The sequence below is a fragment of the Dermacentor variabilis genome, unplaced genomic scaffold (assembly GCF_050947875.1).
Source record: "Dermacentor variabilis isolate Ectoservices unplaced genomic scaffold, ASM5094787v1 scaffold_14, whole genome shotgun sequence".
Classification (NCBI taxonomy): domain Eukaryota; kingdom Metazoa; phylum Arthropoda; class Arachnida; order Ixodida; family Ixodidae; genus Dermacentor; species Dermacentor variabilis.
The window spans coordinates 2923486-2948336 of NW_027460302.1; the positions used below are offsets into that span (position 1 = coordinate 2923486).

The 24851-nt window shown below is 45.1% G+C and overlaps 2 protein-coding genes across 2 annotated transcripts; one reads left to right on the top strand and one right to left on the bottom strand.

Annotated features, from left to right (window-relative positions):
* Positions 1–357: 357 nt before the first annotated feature.
* On the bottom strand, positions 358–23626 carry LOC142567743 (uncharacterized). The gene is made up of 5 exons (XM_075677924.1): positions 22203–23626; positions 21926–22063; positions 18967–19086; positions 9271–9531; positions 358–6249 (listed from the first exon to the last, which is right to left on the bottom strand). The coding sequence occupies exons 1-5, from the start codon at positions 23440–23442 to the stop codon at positions 5468–5470; spliced, it is 2541 nt and encodes an 846-aa protein (XP_075534039.1). The 5' UTR covers positions 23443–23626; the 3' UTR covers positions 358–5467.
* Positions 10735–15103, top strand: LOC142567746 (uncharacterized). The gene is made up of 4 exons (XM_075677925.1): positions 10735–11560; positions 11819–12997; positions 13385–13901; positions 14926–15103. Exons 1-4 carry the CDS (start codon positions 10735–10737, stop codon positions 15101–15103), a joined length of 2700 nt encoding a protein of 899 aa, XP_075534040.1.
* Positions 23627–24851: the final 1225 nt, after the last annotated feature.

Sequence of the window (24851 nt, forward strand, 5' to 3'; positions counted from 1 at the left end):
TCAGGTTCTGTGCAGTTTGAAACTATTTATTACATCTTTTGTCAGAAAGTGCAATACGACAGGGACCAAGATTAGGAAGACGCATACACAGTGCTATTGCACTGTGTATGTCACTTCTTAATGTTCGTCCCTGTCATATCGCACTGCTCCGTGTCCATTATGAATACAAACCAACTAACCCGCCAACATGCCCTAGCAAATAAAACAGTGGACCTATTTTAGAACAGAAAGGTGCGTTTCAATATCGGTGACTTGAGGCCATGATCTTCCTGTCTATGCTACGTCATTGTTTTGGTAAATACATGTCTTTCAGTAAACACCAACTAGGCGAAGAATAAGTTCTTCAGAAAGTTTGATCTTGTCAGCATTGTTTATTCAACATTACATACACTCAAAATACATATAACAGGTAAAACATTATCTTTTCAGTTTAGGCAAACAAGGAATGTTCCAGGACTTGAACTGTTTTAGACCTTAATGCTACAATGCAATCATAAAAAATACTGTAGAGAAACGAGCTCACTAATCATGTGCTTCGCAGTGGACCAACAGAATAACATGTAAGAGTACCTTAGGTGCATTTAAAGGTGCTGATGTTCATTCACAGAAAGTGCCAATATATTGTTACTGTTGAGAATTGACAAAATATCTTAATCGGAAAAGTAGACGTGTATGCTGAAGTTAACAGCAGAATATAAATTGCTGCAACACTGCATCTGTAGATTTTGGATGCATTGTCAAGAGACACAAAAGAACCAGAGCAGATTTGTTTTCTCACAATGCACAATAAAGCAGCAAGTAGCACTTGCAAACCATTGGTCACATTGACAGGCCTGTTATGTTTCCCATGCGCTGAAATGCTTGCAAGCTGAACCTTTACCAGAACTGTAAATTCAGCTTACCATTTAGAACTTAATACATTGACAAGCCGCTAGACACAACCTGTGGCACTTGCGACACGGATGAGCTAGCCCCAGCCCAGCATTTGCTATCAAACTGCCCTGCCCTCTCCTTACTGCAAAAGACCTTCCTTGCTGGGATACAGAGCTCAATTCTTACGCTAAGTGATTAGCCTTCCAAGAGGTACCCTTACCCACCAAAACGCCATATACAACAGCTTGATCCTATACCTGTTGATTGAAACAATTCACGTAACATGGGCACTTCATCACAAGTTCCATAGGGGTTGCCTTTCATTATTTATTAACATCTTTCTTTTTATCTCTTTCTCTCTCCCTCCCACAAAAAGTACACTGTGCAGATCACATAATGTGAGACTAAGAGAACTGGATTAGGCTGCCACACTGCAAAAAGTTCTTATGGAATTCCATTTGGTAAGCTCGTCAGTGCCCACTGAAATAAAATACCATAAAATGAATGCCGAAAATTTTGAGCATGTTCATCATAATTAGCATGTAAACTGCATTGCAGCGGCATATAACAGGCTTGTCACATTAAAACTGCTACCCTATAGGGCAGCAGTTTAAGCCGACACAGGGGCACCAAGTAACAAATTCATCACAAATGAACTACTGTAGCCCACTAAGTCTAGGAGAACTAAGTAAAGGCCATATATTTAGATCATGTTCTCATGCTTCCCGACTTCAGCATGGATGTTTCACACTTGGAACTGGCACTATCCTCTATCGACAGAACCTATAGTAGCTAAATGTGATTGTTTGTTATTCATACACTTCTCAAACTTGCACCAACAGTACATGACATGCGACCGAGGAAGAGGCATTGATGGTGCTCATGGCACTGAAACATATTGAGAAGGCCAGCACTTCAGACTGTACTGAAAATCGTGCGAAAATGTCATATGCTAATAGCACAAACTTGTTTGAGCTCCAACTACATAAGCACAAATGAACTTCATATGCCAGCATTACAAGAGGCTGTAATGTAATGACTGCACTGAAAGACAAAATTTAGGAGCGCACATAGCACTAAACTGTGAGAGAAAAAAAAACTGTTGTTTCAGTTTCCTTGCAGGCTTCCTGAGAACACCAAGCATATGAAGCAAATTAAATTACATTATGGCATTTTACATGCCAAAACCACGATCTGATTATGAGGCACACTATAGTGGAGGACGCCTGAAATTTGGACCACCTTGGGTTCTTTAATGCGCACCTAAATCTAATAAGTACACGGGTGTTTTCGTACTTTACACCCATCGAAATGCAGCCACCATGGCCGGTATTCGATCCCGTGACCTCGTGCTTAGCTGCCCAACACCACAGCCACTAAGCAATCATGGCGGGTAGCAAATAAAGCAGAATAAAAGCATATATGACTATACTGCCAGGCACTTCATAATACCCCTTAGTGAATCACATGGAAATTGCAGTACCAAGGAAACAACCATGCTTAAAAAGTTATCTGACAAAAATTTTTTAGCACTTCAAAAGAAAGTTTTATACAAGTTCAAAACAAAAATCATGGAATGAAGACAATGGGCAATGTTTGCTATTACAGTACTCCTACATACATGCCAGTTTTACATACATGGTAATTTACATACATGGAAATGTTACATACATGGAAATAAAAACAGGCAGACAGCAACACAAGCTATTTACAATGCAAGCAAATGAAATGCAGATATGACAGCCTGAACAAAATTTAGGAAAACTACTTTTGTTAACATAGGTGAAATAAAGGTGCCTCCTATTTACAAAAGAATTTTTTTTTGTTGCGCATAATCAAATTGTCATAACTATCAGCACATTGTTTATGCCCACCGCAGAACGAAGGCGTCTCCAAGTGATCTCCAATTACCCGTATTGCACTAGCTTACTTCAACTGGCAGCTGCCAATTTCCTCATTTCACCACCCCACCTTATTTTCTGCCATTTTCGACTGCCCTTCACTTCCCTTGGCACCCACATTCTTTAACTCCTATGGTCGATTACATGGCCTGCCAAGCTACATTTCTTTCTCTTAATGTCTTTTGGAATATCGGCTATGCCCGTTTATTCTCCGACCCAGACCGCTCTCTTCCCGTTTACAGTTACACCCAATATAATATGTTTGATCACATAAACAATATCCAAGTGTCACTTATCACCAGCAATACAATATCTTGATGAAAATTTTCTTTTTTATGCTTTCACATTATGTAGAATACAACAAACATTTACAGAGAATCCCTAATTAGCATTCCCACCTTCATTATCCTTCTCTCTGTTGCTATATTTGTAAATTAGGTCATTGGTCAGTTGCCTCTATGTTGCCCTCTCAGCAACCCAGTCTTCCTTTAGGGCCCTGATGCTTAAAAGTTTGTGCATACTGTATTGCCACCTCTTAGGCAGACCACAGTCCTTCTTGCCACTAAAGCTAGTTGTCGATATCTCTTTGCCAATATAAGAGCTGTCATGTTGATATTTAGGTGCAAAAAGGGCAAAGAGAACAAAGTAAGCACGGATACCAATGTCCATGTGTTTGCTGTTCTATGACCATTTTACACTGAAGTTTCAATGTGAATCAAGATCAGCTAGCCCAGCTTTCAGTTCTTAAGCAGCAGCTACCATTTTTCAATACCTGGCCAAACCGTCAAAGCCGATGGTTGACATCATCGACATCTTTGCTAGAATGTCAGTGAATTTCTCAATTGTAATTAATCTAAATCCATGAACCATCACGTCCATTTCTTCACATTTCTTCGAAATTCTGGTCTTGTTATTCAGGATTGTTCAGTCCTGTACAGCAGTGCAGATTTTACGTGTTATTCTTTATACTTGTCTCACTTTGTTGCAGAGAAATCTTTGAATTTCCTAGATGTTTTCATTCTGCCTGCACCATGCTGGCTACTTTAACCACGCTGCTTTTTCCAACACAACATTTTAAAGCTACTTGAGATGAGGCCTAGACTGGGCTTTCAATATCTCAAATGCGTCATAGCCACATTTTCTGGTACAAGAAATGCTGAAGCTGCAACGGCATGAAGTAAAATCATATGTTATCACTATGTGTGCACTGTTCAGTACAATGTTCTACCAGCTCAGAGGCACTATCCAACCACTTGCATTAGCATTCTTGTCACCTACCTTCTAAAGTATGCTGCATTTACGAGACCCAAAATGAATTAGAATTGCTTTTTTTATTCGCACATTTAGTGAAGCATTGCCAAATATTAATTACCCACAAAGAACTTTGCCCGAAACACAGTACACTTTTCCGAGTGCCCTCAGTGCTTCATTTGTTTTCCTCTTTAGCGCCTCTATATTCTAAAGAGGCTTTCTCTTAACCCTTTTTGTGCCAAGGACAAGTTTCACTTTCATTTGTCACAAACAAACGAAAAGTGCAATTAATTTGGTATGAACGCAGCACCTCTAGATTGTGCCAGGTTCACAAGAACTATAACATTATTTTTTGGGGGACATTTGTTGGCGGGAACAAGCAGAAATCTGGTTCCCCTGGATTTCTAATATGGCAGCACAGAGTTGCAAGATACAATGAAGACCTGCACATTTTCAATTGCTGGAATTGTGTTTTTGATGTTTGTTCCATTCAACTAAACAATTAGACCAGGTAAGCTCTAGCATGTCATGTTCGGAGCTTTATCCAAGTAGTGCTGATCATAGCGAGTAATAATGTGAACCTTTGCCAACCTCCCTTGCAAGGATACGGCTCAAAAGAAACACACTGTAGCAAGTGCCTCAGCAATTGCCATTCTTCAATGCCAGTTACCACATGGAGAACAAGAAAAGCACCCTTTGGCTTCCATGCCAAAAAATAAGATGTTTCATATAGCTTTTCTGTGGCCATGCATTGATATACTCAAAAACAGGGGAAAAAATTGACAGTAATTGGCAACAGAAAATAGGAAACGCACTGCTATTTCAAAAATGAAAGCTGTTAACAAATGAATGAGTCATTAAAAATATCAAACATTTGCTGCTTTGCAGAAAAGGAAAAATGACATACAAAAAGCTACGCACTTGCTTTAGCCTAGGAAATTAGTTGCAGGGGGCAAGATCTGAGGAGCAGGGACGTTGTACGGTTGTCATCCCACATTTTGTCAAAAAGTGCCACATGCTGAGTGCTGTGTTGGCAAAGGTACTGCTGTGGTGCACAAGCCCACTGCACATTCACAGAGTAAGGCATTTACTCCTAACCACATCACATAACTACTTGTAAATACTGTAAATATGCTGGTCGACTACCTGAACTTGTGGTGCAAATTTAAAATTAACAAGCCCTTTTATGTCAAACAATTTCTCAATACAGAAATGAACTAAACGCACAGATGTTATGTCCACCACAGCAAAACTGATGCAGTCAATGGAGGCTTATAAGAAAGCAATGCAGTGAGCAGACATAACTTTGCACAAGGTCACTGCTTGCCTATGGAGATGACAGCGCAGCATGTGTACCTAGTGACGTGCATCGGTGTTAACGTCCCTCTCCCACCTGAGTGAAAAATTCTCGTTCCTCTCTCATAATGCATTCATAACCAAATTCAATCTCTTTCAATTTTGTTTGGCAAGTCACAAATGAATGTTTTTCCTTCATTTGTGAAATTGATGTACATACAGGTGTCAGCCACCTCCTCTGGAAGCAATAAATCTAAATTTCTGTCCGATGACAAGAAGCATTCCTTAATGTGAGGAGGCACTGCAGTTGCATCTGCGATAATTAGTGGCCTGCAGAAGAGAGCACAAATGTCTGCCTCTTTTACAAAGAATATCTTTTCGATGCATTTGTAGCAGCCACTGTTTGTTCTGATGAATCTTGTGTCAGATTTTGTTGCTCTTTGGTAGGCAGTGCTGTGAAATACTTGTTTCTTCATAATGAAACGCTCATACTCCACTGCCCTTGTTATGGATATCCCACAAGAATGGTGAAGTTTGTCCTGTTCATTAGCACTGAGAGCTGTAACTTTTCCCTTTCCCAGCAAAGTCAAATTGCAAACATGTAATGCCTTTTTTATGGGTGGGTACCCAATGAACTCATTGCAAAGCTCTCTTTCTTGAATAGATAACAGGGGACTTTCTATCAGCTGATTCAGCTTTTGTGCCATGATGACTCGTTCAGTTATCTGCCGTGGTAGCCCGTTTGCAGCTGACACAAGGCGCACAATGCTTCCATTCCCCCCCTCAAATACAAACGCTGAATGTGCCCAAAGTGGTCCAAGTGAGCGAGCACAGTTTGCCAAGTGTTGTAGGGCATGGACATTGAACGTCATGAATGCTGTGCCGTATAATGTCTTGCAGCGGCAAACGAAATTGCTCAGGAGGGCCTCTGAAAAAGAAAGCATTGCCTTAAGTTGTTGCAAGTGTTTGACAGCATTTCAAAAGAGCATTAACACACTCCAATAATTATTTGTCTAATCTAAGTTCTGTTAACATTAAACAGAATTTGCAATTAACTTATGGGTTTTCACATCCACCAGCTGTGCTGTAGGCTATGAGGAATGCCAAATGTAGGGCTCTCCAGATTAATCGTGACCATCTAGGGTTCTTTATTAAAGTGAAGTTTCCTTTGCCTCTTCCTTCGACTTTCCCACTGCTCTCTGGCACACCGTGTCGGGGGGTGGTTCAGAGCGTGTGTATGCATGGAAGTAGCGTGGCAAGAAGAAAAGAGATGTGAGAAACTTCTAGACTACATCGTGTCAAATGAGCACAATGTCCTCTGAAGCTCCCTGGGCGTTGCCAATTTGCCTCTTGACAGCTGTAATTATCCATGACCTCCCGTGCGCTTACTTTTCTACTAAAGTGCAAGTCTGCAGAGGGAAGCTAGATAGAATGGATGAGAGGAGGAGAGGAGGCAGAGAATGGGTAGAACTGACGCAGTCGTGAAATGAGTGAATAACAGCATTGCCACCCTTCGCTCACAGTTCTCATACAAATACAAGGGGGGTGATATAGGGAAAAGGTGACATGAGAAGGCAAGGAAACGCTACTACTATAGACCATCTTTTTATGGGCGCTGCCATACTGCGTATGCAGTGGCACCATCTATGGACAGTCGGCATGTTGGCTTGGGCGAGCACTCTGTGTTGTATGCCAAGCGTACAATCGCCGGCAGTTTCTGGTTGTTCTCGTGCTCGCGCTATCTGCTTTGCATGACCTGGCATCTGCTACATGGGAAACAGTTCTGTGAGACGTACTGAAGCAATTGAAGTCAGCGTGGCCGGAGTTTCTGCAGCGCTGAGGCGGACGTAGCACCAAGCATGATGTGTGCGCGTGTTTGAGCCTAATGTCAGCATCGGAGATGAGTTTTGAATTTCTAGAAATTTGTTTCATTAAAGTGACCTTACGGCAGCATTCTCACTGTAATTTTAAGCTATGGTTTAGCAGCAATGCATAGTTTCGAAGCATACGACTACCCCAAAAGCGTGGGTTCTCTACTGTTACAGAATAAGTTGTGCTGTTTAATTTGACAGGTGTTCAAACTGTTATTTGCAGATAGATTTCACGGCTATATACCTCTTTTGTTGGACGAGGCTTCTGCCCACGAATAAACTAGTTCTGGTTAATAATAACAGCATACTGTACAATGTGAATTACACTTTTCAAGTGGTTAAGTGATCATCTGCAGACTGCGTGATTTTCTGAAGCAGTGGTAGATGCTGGGTTATAGATCGCTTTGTTCTATATAACACATGGTCCAAGCATGCGGCATGACCATGCGAGGTTTTATTGTAGCGTTAGAACATTTTCCCTTTTTTTTTCCAGCAAAAGAAGAGAATAAGAGCTGATTTTTTTTTTTCGTCTCATCCTAGCAACCACCTGTCATATAGAAATTCTGTTTTAAGAAATAGTTGCCAGATTCATTTTATTCGATCCGCTTTGGATATTACTGTTTTACAGAGCAAAAACACAATGCCAAACCACAAAGCTTATATGGTCTACGAAGTTTTACGAACTGCAGTGATTGCTGTATTGAGAAAAACCATCAGCCTCAGACAGCAGGCTAGCATAGACACTTCACAGTGATTTCAAGTCTACTAGACTTGAAATCATCCTTCTCATCCGACATCCTTCTTGTGGATTTCAAGTCTACTAAACTTGAAATCCAAGAGAAGGATGCCGGTGACTGACGCAAATATTTCATAACCATTGGCGCTTAGACGGGTCGGAGATGCATTGGGTCAGCCGTACACAAGCATGCACTGTTACGTTTTAATTCCCACACCAAGCTATGAGACAGTGAGATGATTTCTCTTTGTCGAATGCATATGGATATAATCAAAATAGTTCACAGCACGTACACACACCGCGACTGATGATGCACGTCGCTTGTTTGTGCACTCAAGAGAAGTTTCCGCATATTGTAGTTACTGCTGTGCCGAATGGCTACAAAGTGGTTCCTCGACGACCTTGTATGCACTGACATCACATACATTTCACAGAGAACAAGCTAAAACATCTCCAAATGGTTTTGCAGAACGCAATAGCAACACGTACAAGCTGCGCCGCGCCGACTCGCACAAGCCTGAGGAGGAAAGGCTCATTGCGCAAACTTTCCTCCTCACCTGATTAAATGGTCCTTAGACACGACAGCGGTTGCAAGAAAACTAGATAAACTTAAGTTCAAGGCATGGTAGGGTGTGCTTCTGCTATATCTGAAAAATAAAATAATCCAAATATGTCTAGCGGACAACTTACGCACGGCGTGCAGAAGCAGAGCTGCATTAACTAAAGCACACCGGAGGGTCTTGGTGACACGACAGAAGCGGCCACACGTCAGATCAACACTTCTGTGCTCGCCGTGGTAGCTTTGCGGCTATGGCATTGCTCGAGGTCATGGATCTGATCCCGACCGCAGCAGCTGCGCTTTGACGGGGGCGAAAGAAAAAAACGCTTGCCCACTTAGATTTAGGGCCACGTTAAAGAACACCACGGTGTCAAAATTAATCCAGAGTCCGCCACTACAGCCTGCCTCAAAATCTGATTGTGGTTTTGGCACGTACAGCCCTGTAATCCTGAAGTTTAATGCTTCTGCCACGATACGATGTGCCATGTGTGTTATGTGTACTACGTAGACAAACAGCAGTGGAGTACGCAAGGTATTGTTTAACATCAACTCCAGACTCTCGTGTTGGACTAAAGGTTGAAGTAATTAAGCATTCACCGTAAAGCACCACTAATTATCGTCGATCAAAGGAACCAGCACAGAAAGCTTCGCTTACATTGATTCTCACAATACATGGGATCTGCACATCATGCACATGTGCCTAAGCACATAAACACACTATGAAACAGCAGTGCTTCAGAATTCAATGCAATATTACTAATAACATGGTCAAATGAGAATTACCTGCTCTGTCAATGTCACGGGCGCCCAATTCTTCCTGAAGAAGGATGTGGATGCCTTCCGAGAGCCGAGACAGGTGCTTCCAATACTCAGGATGCAGAATACCATCAAGGCAAGGGAGTGCATAAAACAATATCCATTGCCTCCACTCAGATGCCTTCCAGTGGCCACGATCTTTGAGCGGGCGCGGCAGCCTGGTCACGCAGTGTGGGGGCTTTATGGCAAGCAGCCGCGACTCTATCCTCGCAGCAACTGAAGGCGCACCTGCAAACAGCAATAATGTAGAGTTAGTCACCTATAACAAAAAAATAATTACCAAAAACACGTCTCAACAAAACCAAGGAAGTACATTGTGATCTTCATGCTTGCAGCTACATTTCCAGATGTGACTAAGCATCAAGCTTACCTCGAAGATGAATTATGACCCCCTTTTTTAATATTGCATGTGCATTTGTTACTATAATGCACGGCTGAACTTGAATTCACCTCATGTAAATGCATGTCATACGCTATGCAGCCACGAAGTGTGCTCAAGTAAAAAGCAATCGTGTCACAGTTACAGTTGACAGCACCTCAAGTCATGGCATTTACATGACTATGACAATGGTTCATTGCATTGCATTTCAAACACATCTCACACATGTAAATGGTGGTAGAAATGCGGTTCTGGCACAGAAAAACTAAGTGGGAAAGCTAGCAGAAATCCAACTAGCCCAACGTCGAATTCTGTTGTAAATGGTGGTGATAATGCACAAGGAATTGAATGCAGCAGCGACAATGCTCTGCATTGTGAATGGTAGCTGTGACGTTGAAGACAATTTACTCAACTAAGTTCCATTCAAAAGAAGGGTGGCGGACTTGGCTAGTTGGCATTCAAATAATTTTGTTGCAAGAACATATGGTGCAATACCAAAAAATATATATATAACACGACAAAGAGACGGACTAAAGACCTTGTTGAAAGTCGCAACGAGCACCATACATTGTTGTACCCGTGGTTGGGGGACCGACGACACAAGGGAAAGAGGGAGCCGGCGAACGGACGAGAGGCGCCCCACTGCAGCACGTGCCGGCCGGCGCATCTACAAACAACCTGATCCGTTCCACCGCCTTTTCGGCGAACCGCCTACTCAGTGCGAGGCGCGAGCGCCCCGACAAGGATGAAGGCCTCGGTGCGGCCAAAAGAGAACGTGGACTTTGTGTAACTTCTCCCTTTCCCTTCTCCTTTCTTCGATCTATCTTTTGTAAATAAACCAGTCTCGAAACGGATCCCAACGAGTGAAGTTCCTTCCTTCGAGGCTCCTGCGTGCACGGCTGACGCCGTCCACCTTAGTTAACACGCAGCAAAATTTAGCGGAGTCGTCCAAGAGCGACAGCAATTAGAGTTAGCCCAAAGGCGCGAGCATTCATTTACATTTTTTGGTGCCGAAACCCGGGAATACTTCGCCTGCTGACATCGAAAGCGCCATGGAACGACTACAGAAGAAGCAAGCTGCCCTGCGACAAGCAATCGAAAAAATCATCGCAGCTGCCAGCGACCTACTGCAATCGCCAACCATCCAAGTCGGTGAGCTTGAGGAACACCTCGACCTTATCCTCGAACAAGCGGATGAGTTGAAATCTGTTAGCGAGAGCATCGAAAAGAAGATAGATCTTCAAGAATTACATGCAGAATTAGAAGCCTGCGCTGCATACACGGAGAAGATCTGCTCCATCAAAACAAAGATCAAGAGAGCTCTCAGGAGTCAGACAGCCAACGAGAGCCGGTCGACAACTCCGTCAGTCACAGGCAAGGCATCAGAGCAGGAAGCATACCACATCGGTTCCGTTCCACCTGCGACATTCCAGCCAGTATCAGCAACAACCAAGTTACCGAAGTTAGAAATCGGAAAATTCAGCGGGGACCTGCGCTCGTGGCAGAAATTTTGGAACCAATTTGAATCGACTATTCACAAGAACAGCACCCTGCCTGCAATAGCGAAGTTCCAATACTTAACCAGTTATCTAACCGGAAAAGCCGCCGCTGCCATAGAGGGGTTGCCGATCAGCGATAGAAATTACGACATCGCAGTGAAGACCCTCATTGAGAGATTTGGGAAGGAGGACGTCATAATTGAGGACCACATGTCGCGCTTGCTTGACGTCCGCCCAGTGCACGATCTGCGGGACATCGAAAGGCTGAGGAGCCTCTACGACGAAATCCGCTCGGGAGTCCGAAGTCTAGAGGCACTGGGAGTGTCGTCGAGCACCTACGGCACGTTGCTTCTCACCGTCCTTCGTAAAAGTATCCCAAGTGAGCTTTGCTTGGCGTACTTCCGACGGAAGGCTGCCTCACCTGAAACGCCACAACACGAGCTTCTCAGTTTCCTCGATTTTATGAGAGAGGAGGTTGAGAGTAGAGAGAGAGCACAGAGTGCACTACGCCGTGGGTACCAGGACGCCGCTATCAGACAGAAAGCGCCAATCAAAGGGGATGTTCGTCTGCAAAACCCATCGGCATCTGTTCTCACCGTAACCGACGCCGAAACGCAATGCGCATTTTGTGGTGCAGAGGGACATCAACCAGCAAACTGTGTCGCCCCCGTCCCCATGGCCAAGAAAAAGGAGGTGATGTCAAGAGAGAGGCGCTGTTACAAGTGTGCGAAAAAGAAGCACCGTGCCACTGAATGTAGAACTGCAAGGTGGCTGAAGTGTGCCAAATGCTCTGGACGACACGCAACTGGCGTCTGCGAGCTCAATCAAAGACCGACACACCCTCCTTCAATCGGAGATGCTGCACCAGCAGAGACAGCAGTACAATCATCGCTTCAGGTGGGACCAGCACTGGGAAAGACCCGTGTGCTTCTGCAGACTGCACGAGCGTATGCGGAGGGCCAGCACAACAGTGCCCTGGTGAGAATGCTGCTTGACGGTGGCAGCCAGAGAACGTTTGTACGACAGGATGTTTCCCGGCGCCTCAATCTTCGCGTCATAGGAGGGGAGAAGCTAGCTATCTACGCCTTCGGAAGCGAGAGACCGTCTGAAGAAAGAAGGTGTCATCGCGTGGAATGCTGGCTGCGAAACTGGCGCAACAACACCAGAGTTCGGATCGAAGCATTAGAGGTGCCCGAGATCTGCGGAGACCTCCTCCCACCACCTGACGACTCCACGGCTAGCATCGCTCGTGAACAAGACCTCCAGCTTGCTGACACCTTGCCTGACGGCTACCATCCTGGTGTTGGAGTTGAGCTGCTTATCGGGGCCGATCACTACTGGGATATAGCAACAGGAAATGTCAAGCGTCTTGGTGAGAAGCTCGTGGCCATGGAGACTGCGTTTGGATGGACATTGCAGGGCACAGAGTCTACATCGTCCGTCGCAACCTTTCTATCGAGCACCGGAGTGATGCGGGTAGGTGTGACCACAGCACCCGACGAAATCTCTCGTCAACTGAGGTCATTCTGGGAGCTGGAGCACCTTGGGATCGTCAACGATACACAGCTGACCGCCAAAGAAGACAGCGTTCTTCGGGCCTTTGAAGAAACCATCACCCAGAAGAACGGTAGATACCAAGTAGCTCTCCCATGGAAAGAAAACGCGTCAGACTTAACAGACAACAAGAGCATAGCATCGCACAGACTTCACTCATTAACGGCGAAGCTGCTCCGACATGAAGAAACCGTTCTAGACTACGATCAGGCAATCAGGAACTACCTGCAAGCTGGACACGCCGAGGAAGCGAACGAACTGGGTGAGTCCCCGCTGGGGCCCATTTACTACATGCCGCACCGAGGTGTTGTCCGGCCTGGTAGCGAAACAACTAAGTTGAGAGTCGTATTCGATGCCTCCTCCAAAGCGGCGGGAAAGCTGTCACTGAACGACGTCCTCTTCGCAGGACCTAATCTAAATCCAAACCTAGCGGACATCCTGATTCGATTCCGAGTGCATAATGTGGCCATAATGTCCGATATAGAAAAGGCTTTCCTTCAAATCGAGCTTGCAGAGAGTGCGCGCGACGCTGTCCGCTTTCTGTGGTATCAAAGTACACCAGGGCAGGGCGACGCGCTCCCTCCAATCAAAGAGTACCGCATGACGAGGGTGCCATTCGGCGTTACATGTAGCCCGTTTCTCCTCGCAGCTACCTTAAGTCATCATCTCAAAACGGTACAGGAGAAATTTCCTCGCACCGCCAAGATCCTGAGTGACAACCTGTATGTAGACGACTTGGTTACTGGTGCCGACAGTGTAGAAGAGGCAGAGCGCATAATCAGGGAATCGCAGTCCATACTCAAGGCTGCAGGTATGAACCTCAGGAAATGGCGATCAAACTACCCAGAACTGATTGCATCGTTTGCCGAGACTGAAAGCGCCCAAAAAACTCTACCGGAGCTAGGCCCCACAAAGATTCTCGGTGTAGAGTGGAGGCCTGACACAGACGAATTCGTTTTTGAGATGACCGCCCTGATTGGATTTTTGGCAAGTCGGCAAGACACGAAGCGATTCGTATTGCAGGCCTCGGCGCGCATTTTTGACCCATTTGGCTTTCTCTCGGCCATTACCATCACGGCAAAGATCATGTTCCAGAGCCTCTGGGAGCGAGGTACGGCGTGGGACGAGAGGGTTCCCTCCGATTTACAGGAGACATGGGATAAATGGTGCCAACAGCTTCCTCAACTTCGGCAGATATCAGTCCCAAGAATATTGGCTCGTAACCTAAGACATGCCCGAACGAAATCTGAGCGGCACTTATTTTGTGACGCTAGCCCGAAAGCATACGGTGCAGTGGCCTACATCAAGGCGCAAAATGAAGAGGGTGAAATCACCATAGCGCTATTAATGGCAAGGGCCAGAGTCGCTCCACTGAAGCGACTGTCACTGCCGCGGCTAGAGCTGATGGGAGCGCTGATTGGTGCACGGCTCGCAAGCTACCTGACAGAGCAACTGAACGTAGACGGCATTTCCGTGCACTGTTGGACAGACTCAACTGTCGCACTCAGTTGGATAAGGAGTTCTGCGCAAAGGTGGAAACCCTTCGTTTGCAATCGAGTGCAGGAAATTCAAACGCTAACAGACCCAACTGTGTGGCAACATTGTCCCGGCAAGGAGAACCCGGCGGACTTGCTTACCCGTGGGATCTTGCCTGCGGAGCTGGTCGGACGCAAGGACTGGTGGACAGGCCCAGGGTGGCTTAAAAGGGAAGAACGAGTCACTGCGGTGTCAGATATCCGGGAGGGCGAGCTTTGCATGGCAGAAGAGCGAGCGGTCCATATTCTTCACACTATCACAGAGAGCGCACCGGAACTACTAATGAACCTGGAAGACCATAGCTCACTAACGAGAGTGCTCCGTATAACAGCGTGGGCCAGGCGTTTCATTCTAAACTGCCGAGGCCGGTCGAAACTTACGGGCGAGGTGACGGCTGAAGAGGTAGCCGACGCGGAAAAGCTTTGGCAAAGAACCTGTCAATTAGACATGTTCGGGAACGATGTTTGCGCGCTGCGTGCCGCCAGACCGCTCGACCGGGCATCGTCAGTGATAGCGTTGAACCCATTCTTGGACGCTGACGGTATAATGAGAGTTGGCGGGCGGCTTCAGTACAGCACAGAAGAAGAAAGCGCTAGGCATCCCGTAATATTATCACCGTCTCATCCGTTCACACGCTTGCTCATTTCTTCGGAGCATAGACGCCTACTGCACGCCGGAGTACGGGACACGTTATCCCAACTTCGAGAACGCTACTGGATTATTCGAGGAAGACAAGCCATCAAATCGGTCATTCGATGCTGTCTTCCGTGCCAGAGGCAGAGTTGCCGAGCTGCACAAGAGCCCACTGCCCCGCTTCCCCCCTACAGAGTGACCCAGGCTGAGCCATTTGAGACGACGGGTGTCGACTTTGCGGGGCCCATATTCTGCAATCATAGCGGGTCCGAACACAAAGCTTATATTGCTTTGTTTACTTGTGCGACAACACGAGCCGTTCACCTCGAGCTTGTTAGAGACCTCTCGGCGAAGTCATTTCTGATGGCGTTTAAGAGATTTGTGTCAAGGAGGGGAAGCTGCAAGACGGTTCTGTCCGACAACGCATTGACATTTAAACGGACATCTAAAGATCTGAACCAGATGTTCCACGCCATAAAGGGAAGCGAGGTCCAATCTTTTTTTAGCGCACAAAATATCAGCTGGAAATTTATTGTTGAGAGAGCGGCGTGGTGGGGTGGCTTTTGGGAGAGAATGGTGAGAACCGTGAAGGCCACCCTTCGCAGAGTGCTCGGAAGGAGCTGCCTTGACCATGACAGCCTCTCCACGGTTCTAACCCAAGTCGAGGCGGCCGTAAATTCTCGTCCGTTGACTTTCGTCTCTTCGGACGCGGGGGAGCTTATGCCCTTGACTCCAGCACATTTCTTAGTCGGTCGCAGGCTAACGAGCTTGCCTCCCTTCCGAGAGACCACCGAAGTCAAATCGTCAGCACAGACACTAACACGCCTATGGAGGAGACGCGCCGGGCTTGTTGACTCATTCTGGAAACGGTGGAGACGCGAATACCTACTGCAGCTTCGCTCAGCGCATGTTACAAAGCCAGGCAGAGGAAGAGGCATCGGTGAGGGAGACATAGTTCTCCTCAGGGATGATCGGGCTCCACGCCAGATGTGGAAAATGTGTCGTGTTTTGGAGACTTTTCCAGGAAGAGATGGCCGAGTACGTGCTTGCAAGATCCTTCTCCCGAACCAAAGCGAACTGCGACGACCCGTACAAGCCTTATACCCACTCGAGCTCAGTGAGGTGCCTGCATGTGCTAACAATGGTGGCCGGGAATGAGCCGGCGCTCATTGCGGGGGAGGATGTTGAAAGTCGCAACGAGCACCATACATTGTTGTACCCGTGGTTGGGGGACCGACGACACAAGGGAAAGAGGGAGCCGGCGAACGGACGAGAGGCGCCCCACTGCAGCACGTGCCGGCCGGCGCATCTACAAACAACCTGATCCGTTCCACCGCCTTTTCGGCGAACCGCCTACTCAGTGCGAGGCGCGGGCGCCCCGACAAGGATGAAGGCCTCGGTGCGGCCAAAAGAGAACGTGGACTTTGTGTAACTTCTCCCTTTCCCTTCTCCTTTCTTCGATCTATCTTTTGTAAATAAACCAGTCTCGAAACGGATCCCAACGAGTGAAGTTCCTTCCTTCGAGGCTCCTGCGTGCACGGCTGACGCCGTCCACCTTAGTTAACACGCAGCAAAATTTAGCGGAGTCGTCCAAGAGCGACAGCAATTAGAGTTAGCCCAAAGGCGCGAGCATTCATTTACAGACCTAACAGGTTTTGGAATGAACACTGAAATGCTCTTGTGATAATCAACATCAACAAGGGCATGCAAAACAAGGAAAAGCATCACACCATGTGCACAAATAGTTTTTTCCTTTGTTAAGTGCAGAGAACAAAATAAATATGGCACTGCCAAACATGTCTCTCTTGTTTTTATTTAATTTTTTTAAGCCTGACAAGGAGCATTTGTACAAATAAAACGACACGTGACTTGCAAATAGCTCTTTGCTATTACATGTACCAGTGAATTTTGCCAATTTAAATATGCTGATATCCAAAGAGGTGATCACATGTGTTAAATCGTTTGTGACAGTTACCAGGTACATCCTGTACTTTGGGCTGCCAGATAGTCAAAACCCCAATTTCGGTGTGGTTTTATTCTTAAACTAAGACACTGCGGATTTCTACTCCCTGCCTCCTTCCAAATTTCACAGAAATATGAAACCTGAAATTAAAAGGCCCTGCCTGTAATCAATAAGCAACTAGCTTTATTTAGCCTTTGCTTCAAAAGAGTGCCTATTAGGTTTCAATTGAGCGATGACTAGTCATTCGATGCAATGATTCACGGTGATGAAAAAAGCACATGGAACTACATCTAAGACAACAAATCCTCCATTGAAATTGGTGCAGCAAGCTGCAAAAAGTACACATGGTGACATGGTGACACAATGTATATCATGAAAACCATTACATACCACACGACCTCACAAGTACTACCATCGTCATCATAATCAGCCCACTCTTATGTACACTGGTGGAAGGACAAAGGCCTCTCCCATCAATCTCCAATTACTCTGTCTTGTGCAAGCTGATTCCAACTTGTGCCTGCAAATTTTCTCATTTCATCACCCCACCCAATTTTTTGCATTTCTCAATTGCACTTACCCTGGCAGCCATTCTTAATTCTAATGAACCACCACTTAATCTGTTTCTATTCTTTGGCAAATTTCCTTCTTGTGTTCAGTGTCCCCTGTCAGTAATTGACCTAGATAAACATACTCCTATAAACACGCTTCTAAACATACAATCTAATGCAAAAGTTTACAGAACGCTGGACCTGTAAAAATGCTGAACGTCTTCGAAGCCTCGGAACACAGCCAGTTTTAAGTTCAGGTGTACAGTTAGATGGTGCATGACCTTCACAGGGCCAGGCCTAACCCAACTTACACTAAGCAGGATCAACTTTGGTTCAAACTTCATGTGCACAGCTTGAGAGGACTGAAGCTTGTGCATTTCAAGTTTGAAGGCATGTTTCAACTAATTTTTAACATGATATATTATTTATACAAACAAAGGTGCTGTACATATCGCGCTGTCGGTTCGGTGGCTGATTGCTTGGGGTTCAGTTGAGCGATCATGGTAAACAATTTTGTCAGTCCCATCGACAAGGACAGTCATGCTATGAGAACTCGTGCCTGTCGGTTACGTCATTGTTGGCCTATTCTGATAAAATCGTGTCAACGACACACTGTGCTGAATAGTTGGTGTCGCAGTGCCTTGTCAATCTCTTATCGTCCCAGTGTTACAATGCCTTAAACGAGCTCATGAAAGCAGGCACCTGCTGCCATCACCAGCAAAAGGGGGCCAATGCTGCAAGAAGACTTTGTCAGCAATGTGACGTTTTTGAAGTGTCTCCCAAGTGTAACGCAAGGGTTTATCAATGAATTTGCTAGCCATCAATGCAGTGTAGCAACTACATGTTTCACGTTACAATCCGGACGAAGCCCTGGCTGCTATTTCTAAGTGGAGTTACAGTCTTACACTACAGATATTATCAGCACGGCACTGACGTAAAGCTACATACCAGTGGAGTTCCAATGCATTACACAGCACGAGTGTCTGCTACAGTGCATATCTGTGCAGGTCCTTTTTTTTTTTTCGGGGAACTGTTCCCCGATATCAGGCTGCACAGCCGCTGAAACATGCATTCCAAATGTTTTGCGATTAATCCGCTAGGGCAGGGCGCATGCACCATCGCACCATGAGAAAGGTGGATTGTTTAAAAGACTTTTACATCATTTTAGAAAACAGCCACCGTGTCCTTAGGTACCTTCGAGGATATATTCTGCACTTTGCCACACAAAAGAAGCTCCTAAAAATCACTTTTTTATCCCTATAAGTGCATGAACAGTACTTCCTTATGATTACATACAGGAGGATGTGCTAGTGTCCGTGACTAACTGGGACCTGAAGTTGTGTTCATAAGAAGCAGTTACTGTTGTTGTAGCCAGCTTTTTGTTTTGTATACTGGACACACAATGCATTTTTGATTACTGCTATTCTGCTGTCCTCAATGTAGGCAGTCATGCTACACTCCAAGCTATGCACCAGAATATCCAAATGACACGTGAATGATCAAACAACACTGAAATAAACAGCATACAACTTCAAGTTGCTACATTACCAACATAGAAGCGCTGGTTGCTGTTCGTAGAAGTCAGGATCGCCTCAGTCAGTTGTTTACTGACACCTTGAAGTACACAGTGCATGTACTCAACACTTTGACCGTTCACGAGATCCAAACCTATAAAGAAAGTATGCATTGTGCAAGTCAAGCCAGTTCCTAGCATTGTTAGATCAAAGTAGCATACTATGCAAAAAACATGCAAATAAAATCTCAGAATATGAGCTGCAGGTATTGCATTCATCCAACTAACCAAGTGCTAGCAGAAATACAAGCACCTACTTGTTAAAATGGTGAAAGTTGGCCAGGTTGGGTTCGATTCAATGTGAAGCAGCAGCAACTTATGAAAACATTGAAATTTGAGTAAGGTTTTTCCAATTCACTGTGAATTGATACCACAAGTGATAATAGTCAAAAAGGGAAGTGCTGTTTTCTCCTTCTGTCTGTTGTCATTTTTAGCAGCAAAACTTTTCATTTCGCTTTAAAATTTAACAGTCAACAATATTCTGAAGTTAAGAGCACTGCATAGCGCTCATGCCACTGAGGTGCTGTCTAGCTCAACTGAAATTTTATTTTTCCAGTATACACTAGAAACAAACACTTGACTAAAAGCAGCCACAAACAGCTTGACTGGTCCACAAGGCACTGTTCATAACAGCGCAAGGACACTTCGTACTCCTTGAAGGGCACATAATCAAGAATACTAACAAAATAATGCAACTGAAGACATACCAAATAATGACAAAAAGAAATGTAAAAAGAAAAATGTCAACACTGTCATAGGTCACACCAGTGACAGGATAACTAACACGCATTTAAAAGGGTCTGAACTAGAGCTTGTGTGTATGGCTTCATTACAGGGAAACAGCACCAAAAAATGGACAGCACTTGTCCTGTACGTCTTTCTTGTCTTGTTTCTTTGCACTTTTTCCCCGTAATGCAATATTCACATGACATAACAACACAACAATTGCTTACTAAGAATAAGAGAAACGCATTAGACCTTTTTCACCTTGCATACAACCCACAAGAACATGTGACTGCACCAGAGGACACACTTTTTATAAAAGTAAACAAACCGACACAAACACCTAATGCAAACATTTGTTACACAATTTCATTTTGCCAAAATTAGGAGCCAATGAGAATTATGCATGTGCCAATGATAGCTCATGTTTAGCTAAATATAGTGCCAACAACATATCCTACTTCTGCTAACTTGTACTTTCTCAGCCTAAGCATAAATACCATAAAATTACAAGCAAGCACCGCTATCCATGCAAGTGGCCACCTCCACTTTTCCTGCGACTTAACTTGGTACCAACTACCAAGAAATGCCTGCTTCCTCTCTCCACCCTGTTCACTACTTCACGAGGTTCAGGTCCTCCTTTATTAAATGTGATCTTTTCGTGAAATTAAAGAAAACTGTAATTTAATGAGGATGACAAAATGTATTGTTCATAGGCATGTCTGCTGCTGCCTGAAGTGGCACCAGTTTAGCCACTTTTTGCATAACTTTGCATGGCCTTTTACAGTCATTAGTTATGTCAGAGGCATCAGTTGCAAGGTGTCCCGGATCCCGATGTAGATTTGGTGTGCAGTGCTTTGGTAGGTGGTCTGTACTTGACAGCCGGGCAGCATGCACTTCTATACAGTGAGGAAAATTTTTTAATGTTGAGGCTGTGGAGCGGCATCGGCGAACCAGGTGAATTGTGAACTGCTGCTGGTGCTGTACAGTCAGAGGATTGCACGCCCCTACAGCCCGAGTACAAAGAACCCAGTTTTTTTATCCAACTCAAACATTCCAGTCATTTGATGGGTTTGGGAACAATGGCGCAGAATAAGAAAAGTAAATTCATGTTAACCAAAGCTCTTTAGTAAAGGAAGTACTGACAAAGAAAGACATACACCAATCAAGTAAAGCTTCTTGTCTTAAGCCGTAAAGCCCTGCTTTAAAGAAAAAGCTTCCGTATGGAAGGCGCAATGTATTGTTTTTTCTTTTTCAAGTTTTACTTGGTCGGTGTATGTCTTTGTCATGTTTCATCCCGACAAGACGGGCTTTTGCCAAACTCTCGATTGCAAAGGAAAGGCTGTGCTGTCTTTTTTTTTTCTTTTCATCAGAGGTGTTCCACCGCTTCTTTAAGTTTGGTCGGTGACCAAGCGAATTGAGGGCTATGGTGCAATTTATTATGAATGAGCACAGTAAGTACAATTACGCACTTGTGGTAAAACAGATAAGACAAAATTTTACGGTGAGATTCACTAGGACACTGCAGCCACAAAGCATGCCCATAATGGTAGCTCTTGGCAAGCTGAATGGCAACTATGGTAAGAAGCATTTTGCATATGTTGCGTGACAAATTTACCCCTCGACATCAATAATCAGGGAAGCGAGAACAAAAATATTCTTCAATTGAAGTGGGGCAGAGCAGAAGCACTGCACTCTCCCAAATACCCACTGAACTGCACAGCAAAATCCATAATGGCTTTGCTCTCAGCATTCACCTTAATGTTGCCTTGAACTTAAGTGTGTGAGAGCGCCAAGGATTGCTGTCATCATGGTGCTGACAGGGCCCTGGTAAATGTGCTCTGAATGTGGTGAAATCAGTCTATCGGCTAAAACATAAAAGTAGCCACTGCGATCTACTCGCACATCTAGTTTGATGGACAGCTCTTTTGACAGCATGTCAAGAATGTCATATGCAATACCATGTTCCTTAGACAACACAAACGAATAGCAAAATTAAGGCTGGGCATTTTTGTTTGCGACAAATCCAGATCTCAGTGCTTGACTGCAATTGATTCTTGCAGCCTATGCACAGGAGGCAATCACAATCAAGAAATTAGATGCCGAGTAGACTCAATTGCAATAAGAAATGCTCCGTGCAGCACCGTACCAGTTAAGCAATCAGTTAACAATGATAAGCAAATTGACAGGACAACAATTAGCTTTTGCTACCTTTCAAGTTCATCAATGCTGATGGTCCTTTCACACCATTGATGACATCTTTGTAATCAAGTGCCATCTTCATATCTCTCCTGACGAGGTCCGAAGTCCGTGCCTCAACTGGCTCATCTGTGACGTATCTCATGCTCCCTAAAGAAAATAAGAAATTAAAAAATGTGAAAATTGTATAAAACACCGCAAAGAGTGCATCTCTTCCAACACGTAGAACTCCTTTTTGCACATAGTTGGTTCTAGAGAAGAGTGCAAGAAAGTGGCATATACTACTCACCTTCCACATGCTCGCCCCTTATAAGGCACCAGGGGCATCCGAAGTAGCCGTTGAAAGGCACCATGTTTAGCACAGCTGCCCTTGCAGGCGCATCCACAGAACAACACAGCACGAAAGGCCTAGACGTATGGACCCTGTTCTGGTAAGTCCATGTCACTGGTTTCGTGCTGTTCACTTCTTGCACAAACTTGTCAAGGAAGAGTTGCATGTTTGGATGCGACTTACCAAACCAAAGTCCTGCAAGTACCGGGTGCTTGAACCGCAAGTGTGGTGGCAGTTCATTAACAATGAACTGAATAGGCCACACAGATGTTTTTGACGACTTAAAGACTGGGCTGCCATCGGTGTTTATGGTCAGCGTCAAGTCATCATCCGCAAGGCTTCTTGCCTTCTTCAGTTTAGCATAGCACCGAGCATTTGTTATATCACTTATTTTCGATGCCGGCAGTCGTGCTTTTACCAAACTCGACTCTAACTCAGATTTAGTTTTTTCTATCAAAAAGCTGAGCTGTTTGTGGAAGTCAAGGATGATAAAAAATGAGCCTTGCTCTTTCAGGGCCTGAAGTCTTTCAGTATGCTCGCAAATTTGGCACTGTGCCATTTTACCTTGTGGCGTCATTACTGCGCTGCATGTTTCACATACATAATAGTACCGAAGCAGTTCTTCTGCTTCATTGCTCCAAAGCTTGCGAAACATGTATTCGCTGCGCGGCAATACACTGGCACCAAAGAGAAAGTTAATAAGCTTTGAAAGATCACCTAGTGCCGTCCAAGTGAGACCGTGGGCAATAGCGTACGCCATAACTGCTGCGATTGCGCCAGCTTTCGTGACTTGTGAGCCTGGCAGGGTTTCCTCGCTAAAACCAGAAAACTGGTGATTGTCTCCGCTCTCAGATTGTGCCTCCTCAAAGCCGTCGCTCTCCTCACTACTATCTTCAGAGCTCCCTTGCTCGTCGTCACTTCGTGTGTGCGTGCTACTGGACGCAGAACTGCACGGAACTGTACCCGCACTGCCATTGGCACCGTCGTTATCGTCGTCGTCGCTGTGTGCGAAACACGATGCGCTGGTTTCTGCCGAAGCCGGAGAGTCGTCTCCGTTGCAGCGACTTGTGCTCGCGACATTTGACGCTGCTGCGGCGTGGTCCTTGAGTCGCTTGTAAAGACTTGACACGGGCACCTGGAAGAACTTGTCACGATCCAGGTACTCCTTGCGCCGCTTCAAGGGGCGGGATGCCGACATATTTCCGCGCTGCTGCACCGACTGGGCCGACTGAGCGAGCGTAAATAGGCGTACGATTATTGACGACGATTAGCCTTGTGCGGTTAGCCGGGTCAATTGGCCGGGTTAGCCACATTAAACGTAGTGGATTGATGAATGGATGAATGTGCGTATGGATGTATATTATGAACATCTTCATCAATAAGAGGTGGGGGGGTTGGCGCTCGTTATATAGAATCACATCAGTGCTTATTACCGTCACTGAAGGCCTGCGGTTCCGGCCAACAAACCACCGAACACGATAAGCATCTATTAATACAAAATTAATTACGTTCCTTGTTTTTGCGCCACCGCTATTCCAGAGGTACACTGTATTCTCAAACGATCGTCAACTCAAAATTCTTCCTCTACTTTTTTTTCTAGTTGAATACAGCGCCATCCCTTGAGTAAAGAATACGCTACAATTCCAAATATTTTGCGCATAGTGGCAATCAAACACAGTGATTATTTCTGTCGAGGGGCGGCGCTGCCATCCCCTTTTTTTTGGGGGGGGGGGGGATTGAAGCGGAATGTTTAGTGGAGGAATGGCAATACGCGACATTAATAGCGGTGGTCACGGTTGATTGTATTAACTTTATTCTATGGTATTAATAGGTAGCTGCCACGTCCTGTGTCTGCTTATAGTGCTCCTTTTGATAAGCTTGAAAATGTGTCAGCCTGCTCAATTTTCAACCCTTCATTAATTCTTTTGTAGACTGTAGTTTGCCACGAAACGCAAGAACTGAGCACCAAGGTCAACAAACACAAAAACGATACATTTAATTTATTCAGCTAAGCTAGCAGCAAAAATCAAAGCACGTCGTTAAGGTTCTGTCCTCTTTTTTTTTTTTTTTTTTGGTGACTGGGATGTTTTGTTCTACAGGCGCGTACATAGATTTTCATGTAGGTAGGCTGGCGTGTGGATTTAAAGGATTGTTCATGTGATGAAATTATCTATATATATGTAGCTTATACTGCTACGTGTCGACATCGTGTGTGTGCGCGCGTACACCTTAGTTTAAACTGGGGAATGTACATCTGACACTTTTAAGAAGCTTGCACCATTTGGTGATTTTATCTTGTCCCCTAACGATAATCGTCATCTGCCCCGCTTGCGCTTCTTTTCTTGTACACTCTGCGCTTGCTACTTTCCTGTCGAGAATCTCACACTGCATGAAAACGCGCATGTCCTTCGTGACCCGGAAGAAAGGCAATGCGGGCAGTATAGATCGATGTCGATTGGCGTTGTGGGACACGATAATTAAGCCTTTCAAGGGTGCAAACTTTTGGATAGCTTGCTTTGTGTTTAAATTGGTTAATGTGTCGAACGGCCACAGCTTGGTGAAGGCTCACTGCGTGACATTGCGCGATAGATTTACCAATTGTATATG